The sequence below is a fragment of the Ranitomeya imitator genome, chromosome 2 (assembly GCF_032444005.1).
Source record: "Ranitomeya imitator isolate aRanImi1 chromosome 2, aRanImi1.pri, whole genome shotgun sequence".
Classification (NCBI taxonomy): Eukaryota; Metazoa; Chordata; class Amphibia; order Anura; family Dendrobatidae; genus Ranitomeya; species Ranitomeya imitator.
In genome coordinates, this window is record NC_091283.1 from 391,164,536 (window position 1) to 391,187,042 (window position 22,507).

General features: G+C 43.3%; 1 protein-coding gene across 1 annotated transcript in view; it reads left to right on the plus strand.

Annotated features, from left to right (window-relative positions):
* The window catches only part of LOC138667006 (oocyte zinc finger protein XlCOF7.1-like), a 45,067-nt gene extending 25,329 nt beyond the window's left edge, over positions 1–19,738 (plus strand). The window contains exon 7 of the mRNA XM_069755228.1: positions 18,124–19,738. Coding sequence (XP_069611329.1) covers positions 18,124–19,631 — 1,508 coding nt within the window. The 3' untranslated portion in view covers positions 19,632–19,738. The remainder of the gene's footprint in view (positions 1–18,123) is intronic.
* Positions 19,739–22,507: the final 2,769 nt, after the last annotated feature.

Below are 22,507 nucleotides of genomic sequence, written 5' to 3' on the forward strand. Positions count from 1 at the left end.
TTTGCCACATGGTTTTTTTTTGCCTTCCTCTGGATCAACATGTTAGGGCATGTTAGGTTAGGCTATGGGTTGAACTAGATGGACTTATAGTCTTCCTTCAACCTTAATAACTATGTAACTATGTAACCTCGCCTTCCTTAAATCATCAGATATCCCCTGGATTGTGCCTAGATGGCTTCCCCAATTCTGGCTTAAGATCATGATGTCATCCAGGTAAGCTGAAGCGTCCATCTTGAGGGGAGCTACAATTCAGTCCATGCCTCTCTGGAAGGTGGCTGGAGCTCCTTGAAACACAAATAATTGCAACCTGACATACTGGAAACAACCATCTGGTGCTGAAAAAGCCATCTTCTCTTTGGCATCTTTGTACAGGAAAATCTTCCGACACACTTTTGTGAGGTCCAGAGTAGTAATGTACCGGGCTGGCCTTAGACTTTCAATAAGCTTGTCGACATGGGACATTGGATAGGTATCAAGTTTAGAAACTTCATTGAGCTTTTGGTAGTCATTGCAGTTTCCATCTGGCTTCAGCACCAAGCTATGGGACTAGACCAGCTGCTCTTGGACTCTTCAATGACTCCTAGGTTTAACATCTGTTTCACCTCCTTCATGATTACCTCTTGGCGAGGTTTGAAGACTTCATGTTCTATGACGTAATTACAACCCAGTAACTTTGCATATAGGTATCTGTTACGATGAAGTAATGCTCGGTAGGGCTACTTTTGGGCACATGACATCTTCCATGTCGGCTTCGCTCTTAGCCACCAAACACGGAGTTTCCACGGCCTCTCTTTGTCACAGTGGCTTCATCAGGTTGACATGGTACACTTGATCGGGCGTCACTGTCACTGGTTGATGGACTTTATAGTTGACGTCGCCAAACTTTTCAACCACTTCGTAGAGGCCCTGCTACTTGGCCAGAAATTTATGCTTCACTGTTTACCTGCACTAGTATCCGATCTCCAAGACTGAACTGTCTCTTCCTTGCTGACCGATTGTACATCCCAGGAATCAGCCGATGAGGCAGTGTGGTCCTTATTAGGTTTAGCAAACTTCCTGAGTTCAACAGAACAGTCATTGCTACTCCGTTCACTGCTGGAGTGAACACTACATGCAGGATATGCATACGAGCAGTGGTCCTTGGTGCAATATGTGACCCAGGGTGTGACACCTCCAAAAAATCACATAATCAGATGGGGCCTATGGCAACAATACAGGACCTCCTGGGCTCTTGGATGCCCCCACTTGTGGCCCTAGTTCCCTTCATTTGAGTATCAACCCCCCTTTGGGAATCCCAGTATGGAGGTTTTCAGACCCCTTGCTTCTCCAAGAAACTCTCGACCCCCTGGTACCTTTCCACCAGGCCCACCAGGTCATCAGCATTTTGGGGATCTCCCTTGGCAACACAGGACTGCACTGGCCTTGGAAGGGAGTGTATGAACCTGTCCATGGTAACCGTCTCTACCATCTGTGCTGGGGAAGAAGTTTCTGGTGGCAACCGCTTTTGAACTGAGTGTAGGAGGTCGAACAGTTGGGACCGGGGAGGTTTCTTACTATGGTTGGCCCTTTGGTGCACTTGTTACTTAGTCAAATTGGTTGAATAAAGACCAGGCCCCATCAAGTTCAAACTGTTGCGAGTTAGCAGTAAGTCAACCCTAAGCATGCCAAGATCTCCATTTTCAACTTGGCATACTCTTTTGCACCCTGCAAGGCTAGGTCATTATAGGCCTTCTGTAGTTTCTCCACTAGATATGGTGCCAAAACCTCCATGCACTGCTCGGGAGGCAATTTCTCTAGTTCTGAAAACCGTCATGAACACCTTGTTTTCATCACTAGGGGGTCAACTTTTTCAAGACCTTCCTTACAGTCATCCTCACGTCTGAATCATCACATTAAGGCCGGCTTCACACTTGCGAGTTTTACGGACGTAAGAGCGCAGAAACTACGTCCGTAAAACTCGCAAAAAATACGGCACAATTATTCTCTATGCCCCTGCTCCTATCTGCCGTATTTTACTGATCAGTATTATACGGCTTTCTACGGCCGTACAAAATCGCAGCATGCTGCGTTTGTCACCGTACTGCGCAAGAAATACGCCAATGAAAATCTATGGAAGCGTGAAAAATACGGATTTCACACGGACAAGCAGTGTGACTTGCGAGAAATACGCAGCGCTGTTAGAGAGAAAATCCGGTAATTCAGTGCGGTGTACAGTAAAATCACACTGACAGCTTACAGTCCAATAGGTAGAATAAATGTGTACACATAGAATAGGTATATATATATATATATATATGTCAGTGAGACACATATATGTATATATATTAAAATTTATTCCAGCGCTATACAGCTTGAAAGCCGGTAATTCAATTACCGGCTTTTTCTTTCTCCTTCCTAAAAGCCGACATGATTTGAGACATGGTTTACATACAGTAAACCATGTCTTCTCTCCATTTTTTTTGCAGATTCCACACTACTAATGTCAGTAGTGTGTATCTGCAAAATTTGGCCGTTCTAGCCCTTAAAATAAAGGGTTAAATGGCGGAAAAAATTGGCGTGGGCTCCCGCGCAATTTTCTCCGCCAGAGTAGTAAAGCCAGTGACTGAGGGCAGATATTAATAGCCTGGAGAGGGTCCATGGTTATTGGCCCCCCCCCCTGGCTAAAAATATCTGCCCCCAGCCACCCCAGAAAAGGCACATCTGGAAGATGCGCCTATTCTGGCACTTGGCCACTCTCTTCCCATTCCCGTGTAGCGGTGGGATATGGGGTAATGAAGGGTTAATGCCACCTTGCTATTGTAAGGTGACATTAAGCCTAATTAATAATGGAGAGGCGTCAATTATGACACCTATCCATTATTAATCCAATTGAATGAAAGGGTTAAATAAAACACAAACACATTATTTAAAATTATTTTAATGAAATAAAAACAATGGTTGTTGGAGTATTTTATTCTACGCCCAATCCAATCACTGAAGACCCTCGTTCTGTGAAAGAAAAAACATAATAAACCAACAATATACTTACCCTCCGCAGATCTGTAACGTCCAACGATGTAAATCCTTCTGAAGGGGTTAAAACATTTTGCAGCAAGGAGCTTTGCTAATGCAATGCTACTCCTCGCAGCAAAACCCCGGAGAATGAGTCTAAATATAGATCAATGAGCTATATTTAGCTTCATTTGCGGTGAGGCGCCCTCTGCTGGCTGTTTATAGATCGTGGGAACTTGCCTAGAAAGCCTGGGAGCTTTCTAGGAAATTTCCCACGATCTATGAACATCCAGCAGAGGGCGCCTCACCGCAAATGAAGCTAAATATAGCTCATTGATCTATATTTAGACTCATTATCCGGGGTTTTGCAGCGAGGAGTAGCATTGCATTAGCAAAGCTCCTTGCTGCAAAATGTTTTAACCCCTTCAGAAGGATTTACATCGTTGGACGTTACAGATCTGCGGAGGGTAAGTATATTGTTGGTTTATTATGTTTTTTCTTTCACAGATTGAGGGTCTTCAGTGATTGGATTGGGCGTAGAATAAAATACTCCAACAACCATTGTTTTTATTTCATTAAAATAATTTTAAATAATGTGTTTGTGTTTTATTTAACCCTTTCATTCAATTGGATTAATAATGGATAGGTGTCATAATTGACGCCTCTCCATTATTAATTAGGCTTAATGTCACCTTACAATAGCAAGGTGGCATTAACCCTTCATTACCCCATATCCCACCGCTACACGGGAATGGGAAGAGAGTGGCCAAGTGCCAGAATAGGCGCATCTTCCAGATGTGCCTTTTCTGGGGTGGCTGGGGGCAGATATTTTTAGCCAGGGGGGGGGGGGCCAATAACCATGGACCCTCTCCAGGCTATTAATATCTGCCCTCAGTCACTGGCTTTACTACTCTGGCGGAGAAAATTGCGCGGGAGCCCACGCCAATTTTTCCGCCATTTAACCCTTTATTTTAAGAGCTAGAACGGCCAAATTTTGCAGATACACACTACTGACATTAGTAGTGTGGAATCTGCAAAAAAATGGAGAGAAGACATGGTTTACTGTATGTAAACCATGTCTCAAATCATGTCGGGTTTTAAGAAGGAGAAAGAAAAAGCCGGTAATTGAATTACCGGCTTTCAAGCTGTATAGCGCTGGAATAAATATTAATATATATACATATATGTGTCTAATGACATATATATATATATATATATATATATATATATTTTTTTTTTTTTTTCTTTTTGGGACACATGGATCATTTCTATAGCGGTATGTTGGTTTTGCAAGCCTGCGAGAAAACCACGCAGTACGGATGCCATACGGATTACATACGGAGGATGCCATGCGCAAAAAACGCTGACACACCCTGCCTACGGAGGCGCTACGGACCACTATTTTCGGGACATTTCAGCGTATTACGGCCGTAATATACGGACCGTATTTTCATACGCTGAGTGTGAAGCCGGCCTAAGGCTGCCGTCACACTAGCAGTATTTGGTCAGTATTTTACATCAGTATTTGTAAACCAAAACCAGGAGTGGAACATTCAGAGGAAAAGTGTAATAGAAACATATGCACAACTTCTGCATTTATCACCCAGTCCTGGTTTTGGCTTGCAAATACTGATGTAAAGTACTGACCAAATAGTGCTAGTGTGACGGCAGCCTAACTTGTAGGTGGGGCAGTTGCTGTGCCACGGATCGCTTTGGCTAGGAGTTCCATCTGCTGTCTGTGGTGCTGCTGCCATAGCTGTTGCTGCTGGAGATTAGCCTGCCCCAGTTTCTTTATCTGCTTCTCTACGTTGTCTGCTTTCGCTTCTGTAGTCGCTTTTACCCAAGACATGCGGTTTCCCCGTGGCAGTCACATGTGTGCCTTGTGATTTGTGCCCATGCTTCTGCACGAATTGTAAAGTTTCTACTCATTCGGTTGCGGTACTCTTAAAATGCAGTTTAAGTAAAACATGGTTTATCAACCCCTTCATGACATGTGCCACCCATGTACGTCGCATGTCGGGTCTCCCTCTTTGAGGTGGGCTCCGGCGCTGAGCCCACATCGTTCCCTGCACATCAGCTGATTTGAACAGCTGACATGTGCCCCTAAAAGCCACGGGGGAATTGCGATCCTCCTGTGGTTGTTAACCTATTAAATGCCGCTGTCAGATCATCTCTAATCCAGCCCATCGGCACCCGTGTCACATGACTGCGGGTCGCCGATGGGTTGCCATGACAATCCATGGTCTGCAGGAGATCCCAGTGATTGTCATCGCTTGATTGCGGACCAGGGGTCAGCACTGATAGCAAGTGAGCTGAAGCCTTGCGCTGTGTAGCACAAGCGATCAGATGATTGCAGCTTCTAGTCTCCCATGGAGACTATTGAAGAAATTGTAAATTAAAAAAAAAAGATTTTAAAAAATGTAAAAGTTTAAATTTCCCCACATTCAAAATAAAACAATGAAAAATAGATAAAAAAAATACACACATTTGGTATCGCCGCTTTCAGAATCGCCAAATCTATCAATATATAAAATGACTTAATCCGATTTAATCTGATCGATAAACGACGTAACGAGAAAAAAAATTAAAAAGCCAGAATTATGTTTTCTTTTGGTCTCTGCAACATTGCATTAACGGATGATCAAATGATCGTATCTTCACCAAATTGGTATAAATAAAAACGTCAGCTCGGCGCACAAAAAATAAGCCCTCACCCGGCGCCAGATCCCGAGACACTATGGAGACACTACAGAGGTCTCGGAAAATGACGAATTTGTGTTGTGTTTTTTTGTTTGTTTGTTTTTTTACAAACTTTGGATTTTCTTTTCATTACTTAAATAAAAAGAACCTATACGTGGTATCTAGGCACTTATAATGACCTGGAGCATCTAAATTGTAGGTCAGCTTTAGCATTTAGTGAACATGACAAAAACAATTGTGGAATTGCCCTTTTTTTTGCAATTTCACCGCACTTGGAATTTTTTCCCAATTTTCCTGTACACTGTATGGTAAAACCAATGGTGTTGTTCAAATATGCAACTCGTCCCGCAAAAAACAATCCCTCATACGGCTATGTCAGGAATCCCACCGTGCTGCCGCCAACATGTCAGGGTTCACGGAGAGGATACCTTTATCATCCCCACCACTCACACCAATTTGTCATGAACCGGGGGTTGTTTGGTTTCCCCTGGTTCTTTCTCAAGGGGATTTATCTATATCCCACTTCCCAGTTCCGGATTGGAACTTGCAGCTCCCTGGTGCCCCCTTTACCCTCAGGTCAGTCAGGGTAGTGCACCTAGGGTAATTAGTTGCCAGCAAGGCTGCCTGCTATGTACTGGCTATTTGGCATGCTGCAGCGAGGGCGATGTAACTACTCCCACTTAGGCGGGAACAATAATTATCAACGCCTCCGGTCGCTGCAAAGACTCCCAATTGCACAGGACAAATTATGCTGCCACCAGCTCCGATTTCTTGCTTATTAATGGGTCCGGAGCTAAACAAGATTAGTAGCGTAATTCACTTCAGAGGATGCGACAGTTCGTTATAGAACAAGGAGAGACAAGCTAGTAATTTTATATTTTACTCCAAAAAAGGTAGGCAGTGTTTACAGAGGTATAAAAAGATATTATAAAGAAGACAATTATCATATGTACAATACAATTACAAATAAAATGGGATTAAAGTTGAAAAAGAACACTTACATTTCTTTATGTCAACTTATCTCATGGCCGACCATGTGCTGGGAGGTACACATCTAGATGCATTGGACCTCTGTATAGCAGCTAGACCTCAGACAAAGACATGTCAAGACTGCACACTTCCCTTACTTATTTGCTAACCTAAACCCAAGGCACTCCCCCTGTGCTGACCTTACTCAGAGGCTGAAACCTCCCCTTTTACTTAGTGTTATGGCAACCATTTTTCTACCTAGCTCGCTGTATGAATCTTGTATACGAAATACACCAGGATCACGAGGTGCACCACGTCGGGGCGATTCTTTTAAGTGTAAACACGGCATACTTACATGAACTGCTTACGGAGAAACCCACACTTTGCACTCATTGGGTTTATCTTCTAGCGGTTTCAGGAAGTTATAGATCCTTCGATGGACATCCGGAATATATAATTCTTATATCTCTGGCCCTGATCAGTGCCAATATATATAACCTTGAAAGAACAATAGAAGCCCATGCTTCTGTACCAGTTTTAACCAGTACCAGGTGGGTTGGGGAATGAGTAGGGTAGGGAGACTAGTCTGCCCGCAGCATAGAACCATGTAAATTCTTGAGGAAGGGGTGAAATGAGGGGTTTAGGAATCACACACAGGCAGAGTGGGAAGAGGGGGGTCGGAAGGCCCACAGCATGTGTCTGGAAGCCATGAAACTTTTAGGGTGATACTCAAACATGGCATATTCCCATTATCATGACAGGCTATATTGGCATAAAAATAAAAATGTGAATCTGGAAGAAAAAACAGCTGACCGCACCACCGCTCAAAGGAAACAACGCACGCCTGCTCACCTGCGATGGGAGTCTGACCGCCGGATCTTAGGTGCTCTAGCCACGATACATATCCAAGTCCATTCAGAGAAAGAAAGCAGGAAAAGGCAGCACTCACCGATCCATCATGAGAGGTAACTTTTATTAGATTACGTAAAAGACATCACGGCCGGGAGTACAGATGTATAAAGTGCGGCAAGCCTGACGACGGCCGTTTCGCGCCCTCCTGGCGCTTCCACGGGTCAATCAGACTAATAAAAGTTACCTCTCATGATGGATCGGTGAGTGCTGCCTTTTGCTGCTTTCTTTCTCTGAATGGATAAAAATAAAAATGTTATGGGAAGAAAAAATGAAAATGAGCTGTGGCGTGAAAGGTTAAGATTCCGTAATCCATTTCCATTTTTTCAACAAGGAAAGGAAATAAATGATCTTTCAGTGAAGGCCAAATTAAAGGGAACCTGTCACCAAAAATAATGCTGTAAACCTGCAGATATACTGTAAATCTGCAGGTTATCAGCGTTATTATGCTGCCTGGCGCCTGCACGTAACCGAATGCAGTGGGAAAAAATGACCTTTATCCTCCCAGCCAGCATTCGATTTCAGTCATGGAGGTGGGGGCACCTCTGGTTCAGTCACCGCTCTGACTATACATAGCGGCCCTGTAACCGCCCCTCCAGCCCTGACTGACACTGGCTCTCACAATTTTTTCATGTGAGAAAAAAATGAATGACAAAGATTGCAATAATTGCTACATATACTAAAAATGGATGTAGCACAAAGTCATTCAAGCATTACCAAAAACCTGATTTATTGAAACCTAAAGCTACATTCACATTCTAGAATCTTACTTTTCTGGCACCTCACTGAGGTTGTACCAGTCTCAGGAGAAACTACAGAAGCAGCGCACAAACACATGGGTCACATGACTGCCAGAGCTTGTCTAGTCAGGAACCTGAACCCCGCCCCCTCTAGTGACATCACTCACCTATTTTTGCCGCATCCGGAAGCTGTAGGAGCTCGGAATTACTGATGAGGAGTTTTCATTCTCCTCACACGCTGCCCTGTCTGCCTGTCCTGTGGCGTCTGTCTCTTACCGGGGGTGCTGTGTAGTTACCGCAGCCACTCCTGACACGCTCCGTCCTGAAATGAAGAAGCTTACTACCAGGAGTGAGGTGTGTGGCCGTATCCGGGGTCACGTGGTGTAAACATCAGTGTCGTTTTATCACAGATTACTAGCATAGCATGCAGTGTCAGTAATCTGTGGTAAAACTACCACTCCCAGCATGCAGTGTCAGTAATCTGAGGTAAAACTACGACTCCCAGAATGCAGTGTCAGTAATCTATGGTAAAACTACTACTCCCAGCATGCAGTGTCAATAATCTGTTGTAAAACTACTACTCTCCGCATCCTGTGCTTGTAATCCATGATAAAACTACTTCTCGCAGCATGGTAAAACTACTACTCAGTAGTTTTTACCATGCTAGGAGTAGTCCTATCATTTGTCACTGACACAGCATGCTAGGAGTAGTAGATTTATCATGGATTACAAGCACAGCATGCTGGGAGTAGTAGCTTTACCACAGATTACTGACCTAGCATGCTGGAAGTAGTAGTTTTACCACAGATTACTGACATAGTATGCTGGGAGTTGTAGTTTTACCACAGATTACTGACATAGCATGCTGGGAGTAGTAGTTTTATATATAGTGTACAGGGTATAAAGGGTATATGTACAGAGGGAGGAGAATAGTGTGAGGAGACAGTATGGGAGGGAGAAAAGTGAGTGGGCACAGAATATAAACTGAGTAGTGGGGGCATAGCATGTACTTTAATTCATTACTTATAAATACATTTTTTTTTTCTTTTTATAATTATTTATGAAACTGTGATTAGCAGAGCTAAATATGTGTGGTTGGAGCATGGACGTGGGTGTGACTAGTTGTGAAATGGGTGTGGTCTAAAATTTGCCTTTGTCCCTCTTTCCCTTCTTCAAAAGTTGGGAGGTATGGGTATACCCTTGAAATAGTTTATTAAATTCTTTTAATATAAATAGATTTTCAATTATGTATATCTGTCCAAAATACTGTGATATATAAATCCAGTAGACCTAAACAGGATAGTATATCTGGATGACCTACAGCTGACAAATACTATTAATCAATGGTGTAGATGTGTACAAGATAATGCGATATATAAATTCAAAAGACCTGTAGGTAGCATATCTAGGTCAAAGATACTGAGTTGTATAAAAGCCCCAAGGCAACATCAAAATAATAACCTGTGGCACCTTAGATCAATACCTAGGCTGGTACTGCCTAGCTGCAGAGGTTGGCACCCTAGATATAAGAGATGTGGCGTTCCCACTCAACAGTTGCTCTCCCCGTTCCTTCCTAGTTTGTCCATGTTCAAGATTCATAAGATGCTGCCTGTATTAATATAGCTTACATCAGGTATCTAAATATAATGGGAGACCCCTGTAATATATAACAATAAAAATTGATAATTTATCATTCAATGAAGAACAAAGACAAAAAAATCTAAATAATAAAAATATTAGAGAAAGAGAAACCAATCACAAACTAAAATGTTTCTATACGAATGCACAAGGCATGGGCAACAAACAAGGAGAATTGGAACTACTAACGCAGGAAAAGAAATATGATGTGATTGGCATCACTGAAACTTGGTGGGACGATACACATGATTGGAATACAAGGCTTGAAGGATACAACTTATTTGCAAGATACAGACTTGGTAAACGAGGAGGAGATGTTGCATTGTATGTTAGAAAAGCGTATATCTGCACAGAGATTGAAGCTTCAGAGACTGGGAGTTCTGTGGAAACTGTTTGGGTAAGAATACAAGGAGAGAACAATGGAAAGGACATAATTGTAGGCATTTACTACAGGCCGCCTGTGCAAGCTGAAGATATGGATGAACTCTTTATGCATCAAATGGCCCCACTTCATCATGTGCAGTCCCCTTTCCCCACTTCGTGTGCAGTCCCCCTCACCCCCCACTTCATCATGTGCAGTCCCCCTTATTCCCCACCTTATCATGTGCAGCCCCAGTCCCCCTTCCTGTGCAGCTCCCCTAACACCCCCACTTCATCATGTGCAGCCCCACTCCCCCCACTACATCGTGTGCAGTCCCCCTTACACTCCCCACTTCATCACTTGCAGTTACCTTCAACCCCTCACCCATTGAATTCATTTTATAAAGAAAACAAAAAACATTTTACATACTTACCTCACAGTCACTCCTGTTATGACCTGTTGGTTAAGAGGCCACACTGAAATGACCTGGTGGCTAAAACGCAACATGGAACGAGCTCTGAGAAGGTGGTATCTCTACTGACCGCAGTCCCTAATCCTAACAACACAATTAGAAATAGCCGTGGGATGTTCCTGACACTCCCTAGACACCTCGTCACAGCCTAAGATATAACTACCCCTAAAGAAGGAAATAGAAAGCTATCTTGCCTCAGAGAAACCCCCAAAGGGAAAGATAGCACCCCACAAATATTGACTGTGAAAGGAGAGGGAAATGACGAACACAGAAATAAAATTAGAATTCAGCAAAGGGGAGGCCAATACTAAACTAGATAGACAGAGAGCAAAGGATACTGTGCGGTCAGTATTAAAAACTACAAAATCCACGCAGAGTTTACAAAAATGAACTCCACACCGACTCACGGTGTGGAGGGGCAAATCTGCTTTCCCAGAGCTTCCAGCTAGCCTAAATAAGACATAGTGACAAGCTGGACAAAAGAGACAAAATGCAAAGCAATAGAGTCCAAACAAATGGACAAACAAACTAGCAAAACTTATCTTTTGCAGACAAGGACTGGCCATATGAGAAATCCAAGGGAGGAATCAAATCCAACCAAGAACATTGACAGCAGGCATGGACTAAAGCCCAGAGCAGGTTTAAATAACAAACCCAGGCAAGGCGATTAGTGAAGGCAGCTGCTACAGCTACCTAACGGAGCAGCAGTTCCACTCGAAACCACCAGAGGGAGCCCAAGGGCAGAACTCGCAAACATACCATTAGCAACCACAGAAGGGAGCTCCAGAATGGAACTCACAACAGTACCCCCCCCCCTTGAGGAGGGGTCACCGAACCCTCACCAGAGCTCCCAGGCCGATCAGGACGAGCCAAATGGAAAGCACGAACCAAATCGGGAGCATGAACATCGGAGGCAACAACCCAAGAATTATCCTCCTGGCCATAACCCTTCCACTTGACCAGATACTGAAGCTTCCGCCTCGAAAAACGAGAATCCAAAATCTTCTCTACCACATATTCCAATTCCCCCTCAACCAACACCGGAGCAGGAGGATCAACGGAGGGAACCATAGGTACCACATATCTCCGCAACAAGGATCTATGGAACACATTATGAATGGAAAAGGAAGCTGGAAGGGCCAAACGAAAAGGCACTGGATTGATAATTTCAGAAATCTTATAAGGCCCAAAAAAGCGAGGCTTGAACTTAGGGGAAGAAACCTTCATAGGAACATGACGAGAAGACAACCAGACCAAATGCCCAACACGAAGCCGGGGACCAACACACCGATGACGGTTAGCAGAACGCTGAGCCTTCTCCTGAGACGTCAAATTGTCCACCACATGAGTCCAAATTTGTTGCAACCTGTCCACCACGGAATCCACACCAGGACAGTCAGAAGGCTCAAGCTGCCCTGAAGAAAAACGAGGATGAAAACCAAAGTTACAAAAAATAGGCGAAACCAAGGTAGCCGAACTAGCCCGATTATTAAGGGCAAACTCGGCCAACGGCAAAAAGGTCACCCAATCATCCTGATCAGCAGACACGAAGCATCTCAAATAGGTTTCCAAGGTCTGATTGGTTCGCTCCGTTTGGCCATTAGTCTGAGGATGGAATGCAGAAGAAAAAGACAAATCAATGCCCATTCTAGCACAAAAGGACCGCCAAAACCTAGAAACGAACTGGGAACCTCTGTCAGACACAATATTCTCCGGAATACCATGCAAACGAACCACATGCTGAAAAAATAATGGAACCAAATCAGAAGAGGAAGGCAACTTAGGCAACGGCACCAAATGGACCATCTTAGAAAAGCGATCACAAACCACCCAAATGACCGACATCTTTTGAGAGACGGGGAGATCCGAAATAAAATCCATGGAAATATGCGTCCATGGCCTCTCAGGAATAGGCAAAGGCAAAAGCAACCCGCTGGCACGGGGACAGCAAGGCTTAGCCCGAGCACAGGTCCCACGGGACTGCACAAACGAACGCACATCCCGCGACAAGGAAGGCCACCAAAAGGACCTAGCCACCAAATCTCTGGTACCGAAAATTCCAGGGTGACCAGCCAACACCGAACCATGAACCTCAGAAATTACCCTACTAGTCCATCTATCAGGAACAAACAATTTCCCCACAGGACAGCGGTCAGGTTTATCAGCCTGAAACTCCTGAAGTACCCGCCGTAAATCAGGGGAGATGGCAGAAAGAATCACCCCCTCCTTGAGGATCCCAGCCGGCTCAAGAACTCCCGGAGAATCAGGCAAAAAACTCCTAGAAAAGGGCATCAGCCTTCACATTCTTAGATCCAGGAATATACGAGACCACAAAATCAAAACGTGAGAAAAACAAAGACCACCGAGCCTGTCTAGGATTCAACCGCTTAGCAGACTCGAGGTAAATCAGATTCTTGTGATCAGTCAAGACCACCACGCAATGCTTGGCTCCCTCAAGCCAATGTCGCCACTCCTCAAATGCCCACTTCATAGCCAACAACTCCCGATTGCCGACATCATAATTACGCTCAGAAGACGAAAATTTTCTGGAGAAGAAGGCACATGGTTTCATCAAAGAGCCATCAGAATTTCTCTGTGATAAAACGGCCCCTGCCCCAATCTCAGAAGCATCAACCTCAACCTGAAAAGGGAGAGAAACATCTGGCTGACGCAACACAGGGGCAGAAGTAAAACGACGTTTAAGCTCCTGAAAGGCCTCAACAGCCGCAGAGGACCAATTCACCACATCAGCGCCCTTCCACGTCAAATCGGTCAGAGGCTTCACCACACTAGAAAAATTAGCAATAAAGCGACGATAAAAATTGGCAAAGCCCAAAAATTTCTGAAGGCTCTTTACAGATGTAGGTTGAGTCCAATCATGAATGGCCTGGGCTTTAACAGGGTCCATTTCAATAGCCGAGGGAGAAAAAATGAAACCCAAAAAAGAAACCCTCTGAACTCCAAAGAGGCACTTAGACCCCTTCACAAACAACGCATTAGAACGAAGGACCTGAAACACCATCCTAACCTGCTTCACATGAGACTCCCAATCATCGGAGAAAACCAAAATATCATCCAAATACACAATCATAAATTTATCCAGATAATTCCGGAAGATATCATGCATAAAGGACTGAAATACCGATGGAGCATTAGAGAGCCCGAATGGCATTACAAGATATTCAAAATGGCCTTCAGGCGTATTAAATGCTGTTTTCCATTCATCACCTTGATTAATACGCACAAGATTATACGCCCCTCGGAGGTCGATTTTAGTAAACCAACTAGCACCCTTAATCCGAGCAAACAAATCAGAAAGCAAAGGTAACGGATACTGGAATTTGACAGTGATCTTATTGAGAAGGCGATAATCTATACAGGGTCTCAAGGAGCCATCCTTCTTGGCAACAAAAAAAAATCCCGCTCCCAACGGTGACGAAGACGGGCGAATATGCCCTTTCTCCAAGGACTCCTTTACATAACTCCGCATAGCGGCATGCTCTGGCACAGACAGATTGAAAAGTCGCAGTCCCTATGAGGAGGCAGGGAACTGGACTTGGGCTCATCAAATACATCCTGGAAATCCGACAAAAACTCAGGAACTTCAGAAGAAGGGGAAGAGGAAATGGACATCAAAGGAATATCACTATGTATCCCCTGACAACCCCAACCAGTCACAGACATAGATCTCCAATCCAGCACTGGATTATGTTCCTGTAACCATGGAAAACCCAGCACAACAACATCATGCAAATTATGCAACATCAAAAAACGAATATTTTCCTGATGTGCTGGAGCCATGCACATGATTAACTGTGTCCAGTACTGAGGTTTATTCTTGGCCAATGGCGTAGCATCAATCCCCCTTAAGGGAATAGGACTCTGCAAAGGTTCCAAGGAAAAACCACAGCGCCTGGCAAAGTCTAAGTCCATTAAGTTTAGGGCAGCGCCAGAATCCACAAATGCCATAACAGAAAAGGACGACAATGAGCAAATCAGGGTAACAGACAAGTGAAATTTAGGCTGCACAGTACTAATGGTAACAGACCTAGGGACCCTCCTAGTACGCTTAGGGCAGTCAGAAGTAGCATGAGCTGAATCACCACAGTAAAAACACAGGCCATTCTGACGTCTGAATTTCTGCCTTTCTGCTCTAGTCAAAATCCTATCACATTGCATAGGCTCAGGACTTCGCTCAGAGGACACTGCCATATGGTGCACCGCCTTGCGCTCACGCAAGTGCCGATCAATCTGAATGGCTAGAGACATAGACTCGCTCAAACCGGCAGGCGCAGGAATAATAATAATAATAATCTTTATTTTTATATAGCGCTAACATATTCCGCAGCGCTTTACAGTTTGCACACATTATCATCACTGTCCCCGATGGGGCTCACAATCTAGAATCCCTATCAGTATGTCTTTGGAATGTGGGAGGAAACCAGAGAACCCGGAGGAAACCCACGCAAACACGGAGAGAACATACAAACTCTTTGTAGATGTTGTCCTGGGTGGGATTAGAACCCCGGACCCCAGCGCTGCAAGGCTGCTGTGCTAACCACTGCGCCACCGTGCCGCCCTGAAAGCCCACCATAACATCTTTAAGGGTTTCAGAAAGACCTTTTCTGAAAATAGCAGCCAGCGCCTCTTCATTCCACTTAGTGAGCACAGACCATTTTCTAAATTTCTGGCAATATAACTCTGCCGCTTCCTGACCCTGACAGAGGGCCAACAGTGTTTTCTCAGCATGCTCTACAGAGTTAGGTTCGTCATACAACAATCCGAGCGCCTGAAAAAATGCATCTACATTCAATAATGCCGGATTCCCTGTTTCAAGAGCAAATGCCCAGTCTTGAGGATCACCACGCAGTAAGGATATAATGATTTTCACTTGCTGAATGGGATCACCAGAAGAACGGGGTTTCAAAGCAAAAAACAATTTGCAGCTATTTTTAAAGTTCAAAAACTTGGATCTGTCCCCAAAAAACAAATCAGGAGAGCCGGAGTCTGAACAATATAATCTTGGATACCCTGGACTCTTGCAGCAAGTTGATCCACACGAGAAAACAAACCCTGAACCTCCATACCAGAGTATATATCCAGCACCACCCAGATATCAAGAGGAAAAAGAAGACAGAACAGAGCACAGAAAAAAAATGGTTCAGAACTCTTTTTTTTCCCTTCTTTTGAGACGCATTCAATTCATTACTGGCCTGCTGTACTGTTATGACCTGGTGGTTAAGAGCCCACACTGAAATGACCTGGTGGCTAAAACGCAACATGGAATGAGCTCTGAGAAGGTGGTATCTCTACTGACCGCAGTCCCTAATCCTAACAACACAACTAGAGATAGCCGTGGGATGTTCCTGACACTCCCTAGACACCTCGTCACAGCCTAAGATATAACTACCCCTAAAGAAGGAAATAGAAAGCTATCTTGCCTCAGAGAAACCCCCAAAAGGAAAGATAACCCCCCACAAATATTGACTGTGAGGCCAATACTAAACTAGATAGACAGAGAGCAAAGGATACTGTGTGGTCAGTATTAAAAACTACAAAATCCACGCAGAGTTTACAAAAATGAACTCCACACCGACTCATGGTGTGGAGGGGCAAATCTGCTTTCCCAGAGCTTCCAGCTAGCCTAAATAAGACATAGTGACAAGCTGGACAAAAGAGACAAAATGCAAAGCAATAGAGTCCAAACAAATGGACAAACAAACTAGCAAAACTTATCTTTTGCAGACAAGGACTGGCCATATGAGAAATCCAAGGGAAGAATCAAATCCAACCAAGAACATTGACAGCAGGCATGGACTAAAGCTCAGAGCAGGTTTAAATAACAAACCCAGGCAAGGCGATTAGTGAAGGCAGCTGCTACAGCTACCTAACGGAGCAGCAGTTCCACTCGAAACCACCAGAGGGAGCCCAAGGGCAGAACTCGCAAACATACCATTAGCAACCACAGAAGGGAGCCCCAGAACGGAACTCACAACACACTCCCCAGCAGTGCAGCTCTGCTTCCAGTGTCCGGTCCATGTCAGTGCATACACAATGACATCTTTGCATACGTGCTGTCACCTGACCGGAAATACAGAGAACATGGAGGGAGCGGGAGCTGCACAGCCGCCAAGGTCAGACGGCCGTGCGCAGCTCAGAGAAAGCTCCTGGCCCTGGTGCCGACATGTGTGCTGATGGGTGCATCGCAGGCCCGCAGCACATAGCACTTGGGGCCCAATGAGTAGAAGCACAAGAGCGGGGCCCCATACAGCAGTAAGGGCAGTAATGCCCTGATGGCGGCCCTGAATGTAGCCTTTCAACCAGGGCTTCGTATATAAAAAAAATGAGCAGATAGTGCAGTAAATAAATAAAAAGTAATAATATATATAAATAACATAGGGTACCGGGGAGACAATATTAAAGAAGTAATGGACAACTTCTCATATCCCTTTCTTGCCCTGGATAAAATAATAAAGCTTATGCTCACCTCCCGTGCCCGCACCATTCCCGCAGTGTCAGCAGTCGCTCTACCTGGGGCTTTCATGCGGTGTTGTGACTTGTGACAACAGTGCCCAATCAGCGCTGATGTCACTGTCTCCGCCTTCGTACAAATTGAAAATGAAGAAGTAGTCCGGGCTGCAGCTCATCTCGGACTTCGTCTTCACGTTCGATTTGTCCAAAGACAGAGACAGTGATGCCAGCATTAATTGGACTCCGGCGTCTTGTGTCATAACACCACACCAGAGCCCATGGGAGAGCAAAATTAAACCTTCAGAAATAAAAACATTTTTGAAGGATTCACAATAATAATATTTATTTTTATATAATGCTAACATTCTGCAGTGCTTTCCAGTTTGCACACATTTTCATCACAAACTTTCAAGCACCAGTGTAAGGCTAAGCGATCTACAAAAGAACCAGGGATGGAGAACTATGTTTGCAGAGGACACTGCTGCAAACACCTTTTCAGATTTTCCAGTGTTCCCATATTCAGCCAATGTTTCTAATGGCTTGTATGACATATATAAGAATATGTAGGACTTGTTCTCCTTTCTTGAATCCATTGTTTAGTTACATTAATATATATATATATATATATATATATATATATATATATACAAAACCCAACTTTTTATCAAAAGCCATGACTTGTGTACATGTCCAGTCTACTCCAATGTGCTCTGCTCTGTAGTCGGGTGCTTGTACCTGTGAGAGAATGTCTTAGTCTGTCAAGTTAATTGTATTACAGTTTGCTTGAAAAATGCTATAAAATATATGATTCTGAATAGTAATATGATTGCAAGGTTACTGACAAATAATAAAATAATTTGTATTCATTCCAGGTGACTGTACCAGGAGCACAGAGAGACATCTGATACTGTCAGATTTTTCAGCAGATAATTTTGGTGTGAAGCCCGATACTTATGAAGAACATGTCATTATATCAGATACACCTCAAGACTTTATCAGAAAAAAACTGTCATCTGATACTTTTCATCAGGTCCTTTTCTCTGCTCTGTCAAAGACAAATATGCAAAACAAAAGTCACAGAAAGGCTGCTGAACATGAAATTGCTGACCTAAGAGAGAAACCATATTCATGTTTGGAATGTGGAAAATGTTTTACACACAAATCAATGCTTGTAAGACATCAAAAAAGTCACACAGGGGAGAAACCATTTTCATGTTCATCATGTGGGAAATGTTTTACAATGAAACAACACCTAGTTAGACATCAGAGAATTCACACAGGGGAGAAACCATTTTCATGTTCAGAATGTGGGAAATGTTTTAGTCAGAAATCAAATCTTGTTGCACATCTGAAAAATCACACAGGTGAGAAGCCATTTTCATGTTCAGAATGTGGGAAACATTATAATCAGAAAACAAATCTTGTTGCACATTTGAAGAATCACACAGGGGAAAAGCCATTTTCATGTTCAGAATGTGAAAAATGTTATAGCAAAAAATCTGTACTTTTTAATCATCAGAGAATTCACACAGGGGAGAAACCATTTTCATGTTCAGCATGTGGTAAATGTTTTACAATGAAACAACACCTTGTTATACATCAGAGAATTCACACAGGGGAGAAACCATTTTCATGTTCAGAATGTGGAAACTGTTTTGCAACAAAATCAAGACTTGTAACACATCACAGAATTCACACAGGGGAGAAGCCATTTTCATGTTCAGAATGTGGGAAATGTTTTAATCAGAGAACAAATCTTGTTGCACATCTGAAAAATCACACAGGTGAGAAGCCATTTTCATGTTCAGAATGTGGAAAATGTTTTAATCAGAAAACAAATCTTGTTGCACATCTGAAAAATCACACAGGTGAGAAGCCATTTTCATGTTCAGAATGTGGAAAATGTTTTAATCAGAAAACAAATCTTGTTGCACATCTGAAAAATCACACAAGTGAGAAGCCATTTTCATGTTCAGAATGTGGGAAATGTTTTAACCAGAAATCAAATCTTGTTGCACATCAGAGAATTCACACAGGAGAGAAGCCATTTTCATGTTCAGAATGTGGAAAATGTTATAGTAAAAAATCTGTACTTGTTAATCATCAGAGAATTCACACAGGGGAGAAACCATTTTCATGTTCAGAATGTGGGATGCATTATAGTGAGAAATTCAAACTTCTAACACATCAGAGAATTCACACAGGTGAGAAGCCTTTTTCATGTTCAGAATGTGGGAAATGTTTTAGAATAAAATCAGTACTTGTTAGACATCAGAATATACACACAGGGGCAAAGTCATTTTCATGTTCAGAATGTGGGAAATGTTTTAATCAGAAAGCAAATCTTGTTGCACATCTAAAAACACACACAGGAAGGTAGCCATTTTCTTTTTTTTTCAAATTCAAAGTGTTATTGATTTTGTAACAGCATTATGTAACAATAAACAGAAAATGAAAGTCTGGAAGAGGAAGAACAGAAAAAAACAATATATAGACTTCATTACATAAAGTATCAAATTGTAAATACCGTATTTTTCGGACTATAAGACGCACTTTTTCACCCGAAAAATTGTGAGGAAAATGGGGGATGATGAGGCGCGGTGAGCGGTATGGCGTGAGTAGGGTCCCTTCCACAGGTGAGGTGATGCCGCGGCCCGGTATCCAAGGCGAGCAGCAGAGCCGGGTGAATCACGGCTTTCTCGGTGGCAGCCATCTTCCTGAAGCCGCGCATGCGCAGATTGAGTTCTCTGCTTCCCGGGACTTCAGGAAACCCCGGGAAGCAGAGCACTCAATCTGCGCATGTGTGGCCTCAGGAAGATGGCCTCCGCCACGGAGAAACCGGTGATTAACCCGGCACTGCTGCTCGCCTTGGATACCGGGCCCTCACTTGAGGAGGTGACCGCTCCTCTGCCGCCGCCACAGCACTGCCGCAACCCCCCCATGGACACCAGGCCGTGGTGTCGCCCACGTAAGCAGGAAGGGACCCTGCTCAGGTGCCTGCCGTACCGCCCACCACGCCTGAGCATCACCCCACCTCTGCCGACACCATGCCTCCTGTGACCCTGCTCTGCCACCGCCAGCCCTCAGCTAAGATACCTTAAATTCGGACAATAAGACGGACCCCCATCTTATAAAAAATCCTTTTTTCTGCAATTTTCACCCCAAATTTGGGGTGCGTCTTATGGTCCGGTGCATCTTATTATCCGAAAAATACGGTAAACTTGGCACTCCATTAAATGATGCGTAGAACATTTTTTATTGCAGTCTACAGTAAGTAGTACAACAGACATTTCGGTCCCTACGACCTTCCTCAGTGTACTACAGTAAAGATAGAAACAAAAAAATAAAGTATATACTTCAATAGACTTATCATCAGTCGCATATTCAATATAGGTATATATGCAGAGAACATTAATGTATTATTTGTCAAATAGTATAACACCCCTCAGTCAGGGGGCAAGAAATATATAGTGACTATTCCATAACATTCCTGAATAAAAAAAGGGGTAGGGGAAAGAGGGAAGGAAAAAGACTTACCTGACTGCTTGATAGGTGGTAGTATAGAATTTTGTCACAGGACTCCAAGAGTCTCTTGCTGGCCTGTCCTATGGGAAAAACAGCACATGTATGTTGCTAACCATATAATGTCTGTGTTGTCCAAAATAAGAGTACAGGACTGAAGTATGGAAGTGCCTACCCGTAGGTGCATTGCTGTTGTGACTGGCCTAGTAAAATCGGGATCCACCGTGAATTTAACTCCTTTTTGCCTGTAGTCAGGTGTATAGTAAGTGTTGATATCTGGCTGGCAAACAATCGAATTAAGTACCCATCATAGCATGATGAGATACTGGAAACCGAATCCAGACGCGGCGTCCACCGCTAGTCGTGGATATAGTGGTTGTCACGCCGGGTATATATGTTTGGGGCAGAGTTGTGGTGTTACCCGTGTGTGACGTCGTGACCGGAAGTGATGCACAAAAAAAGGTTGCACTCTATCATGTTAAAGCATGTCAATTTGGAATATGTGAAATTTGAATAGCAATATGGCTTTGGAGGACCACCTTGACAATGGCTGATGGGCACATAATATTTCGCCAAATTTTATGCTAAGCGTCTCATATTTTTTCCTAATCCTACAAAGTGATATTGCTATTCCAATTTCACATGTTCAAAATTGACATGCTTTAGCATGATAGAGTGCAACCTTTTTATTTATATTGTATATTGAGGTAGCTCCTCCTGGTATGCACCTATTCACACTAGTCTGGATGTGCCAGTCAGTTTTTTGTCTTTTGTACCGTATATGATGCAGCCGTGCATTCCGGATGCAGGAAGTGTATCGCTCTGCGGTTCAGATGTAGTGTGCATTCCGGGATCGGAAATTCTGTGCGTGCACTGACAGGAAGAACATATTATTTACAATTGGATTACGGTTTGGGACCCTACTTGTACACCAGCAACAGTTGTGCCACAGTTTAAACCTTTATACTTAACCCCTTCATGACCCAGCCTATTTTGACCTTAAAGACCTTGCCGTTTTTTGCAATTCTGACCAGTGTCCCTTTATGAGGTAATAACTCAGGAACGCTTCAACGGATCCTAGCAGTTCTGAGATTGTTTTTTTCGTGACATATTGGGCTTCATGTTAGTGGTAAAGTTAGGTCAATAAATTCTGCGTTTATTTGTGATAAAAACGGAAATTTGGCGAAAATTTTGAAAATTTCGCAATTTTCACATTTTGAATTTTTATTCTGTTAAACCAGAGAGTTATGTGACACAAAATAGTTAATAAATAACATTTCCCACATGTATACTTTACATCAGCACAATTTTGGAAACAAAATTTTTTTTTGCTAGGAAGTTATAAGGGTTAAAATTTGACCAGCGATTTCTCATTTTTACAACGAAATTTACAAAACCATTTTTTTTAGGGACCACCTCACATTTGAAGTCAGTTTGAGGGGTCTATATGGCTGAAAATTCCCAAAAGTGACACCATTCTAAAAACTGCACCCCTCAAGGTACTCAAAACCACATTCAAGAAGTTTATTCACCCTTCAGGTGCTTCACAGCAGCAGAAGCAACATGGAAGGAAAAAATGAACATTTAACTTTTTAGTCACAAAAATTATCTTTTAGCAACAATTTTTTTTATTTTCCCAATGGTAAAAGGAGAAACTGAACCACGAAAGTTGTTGTCCAATTTGTCTTGAGTACGCTGATACCTCATATGTGGGGGTAAACCACTGTTTGGGCG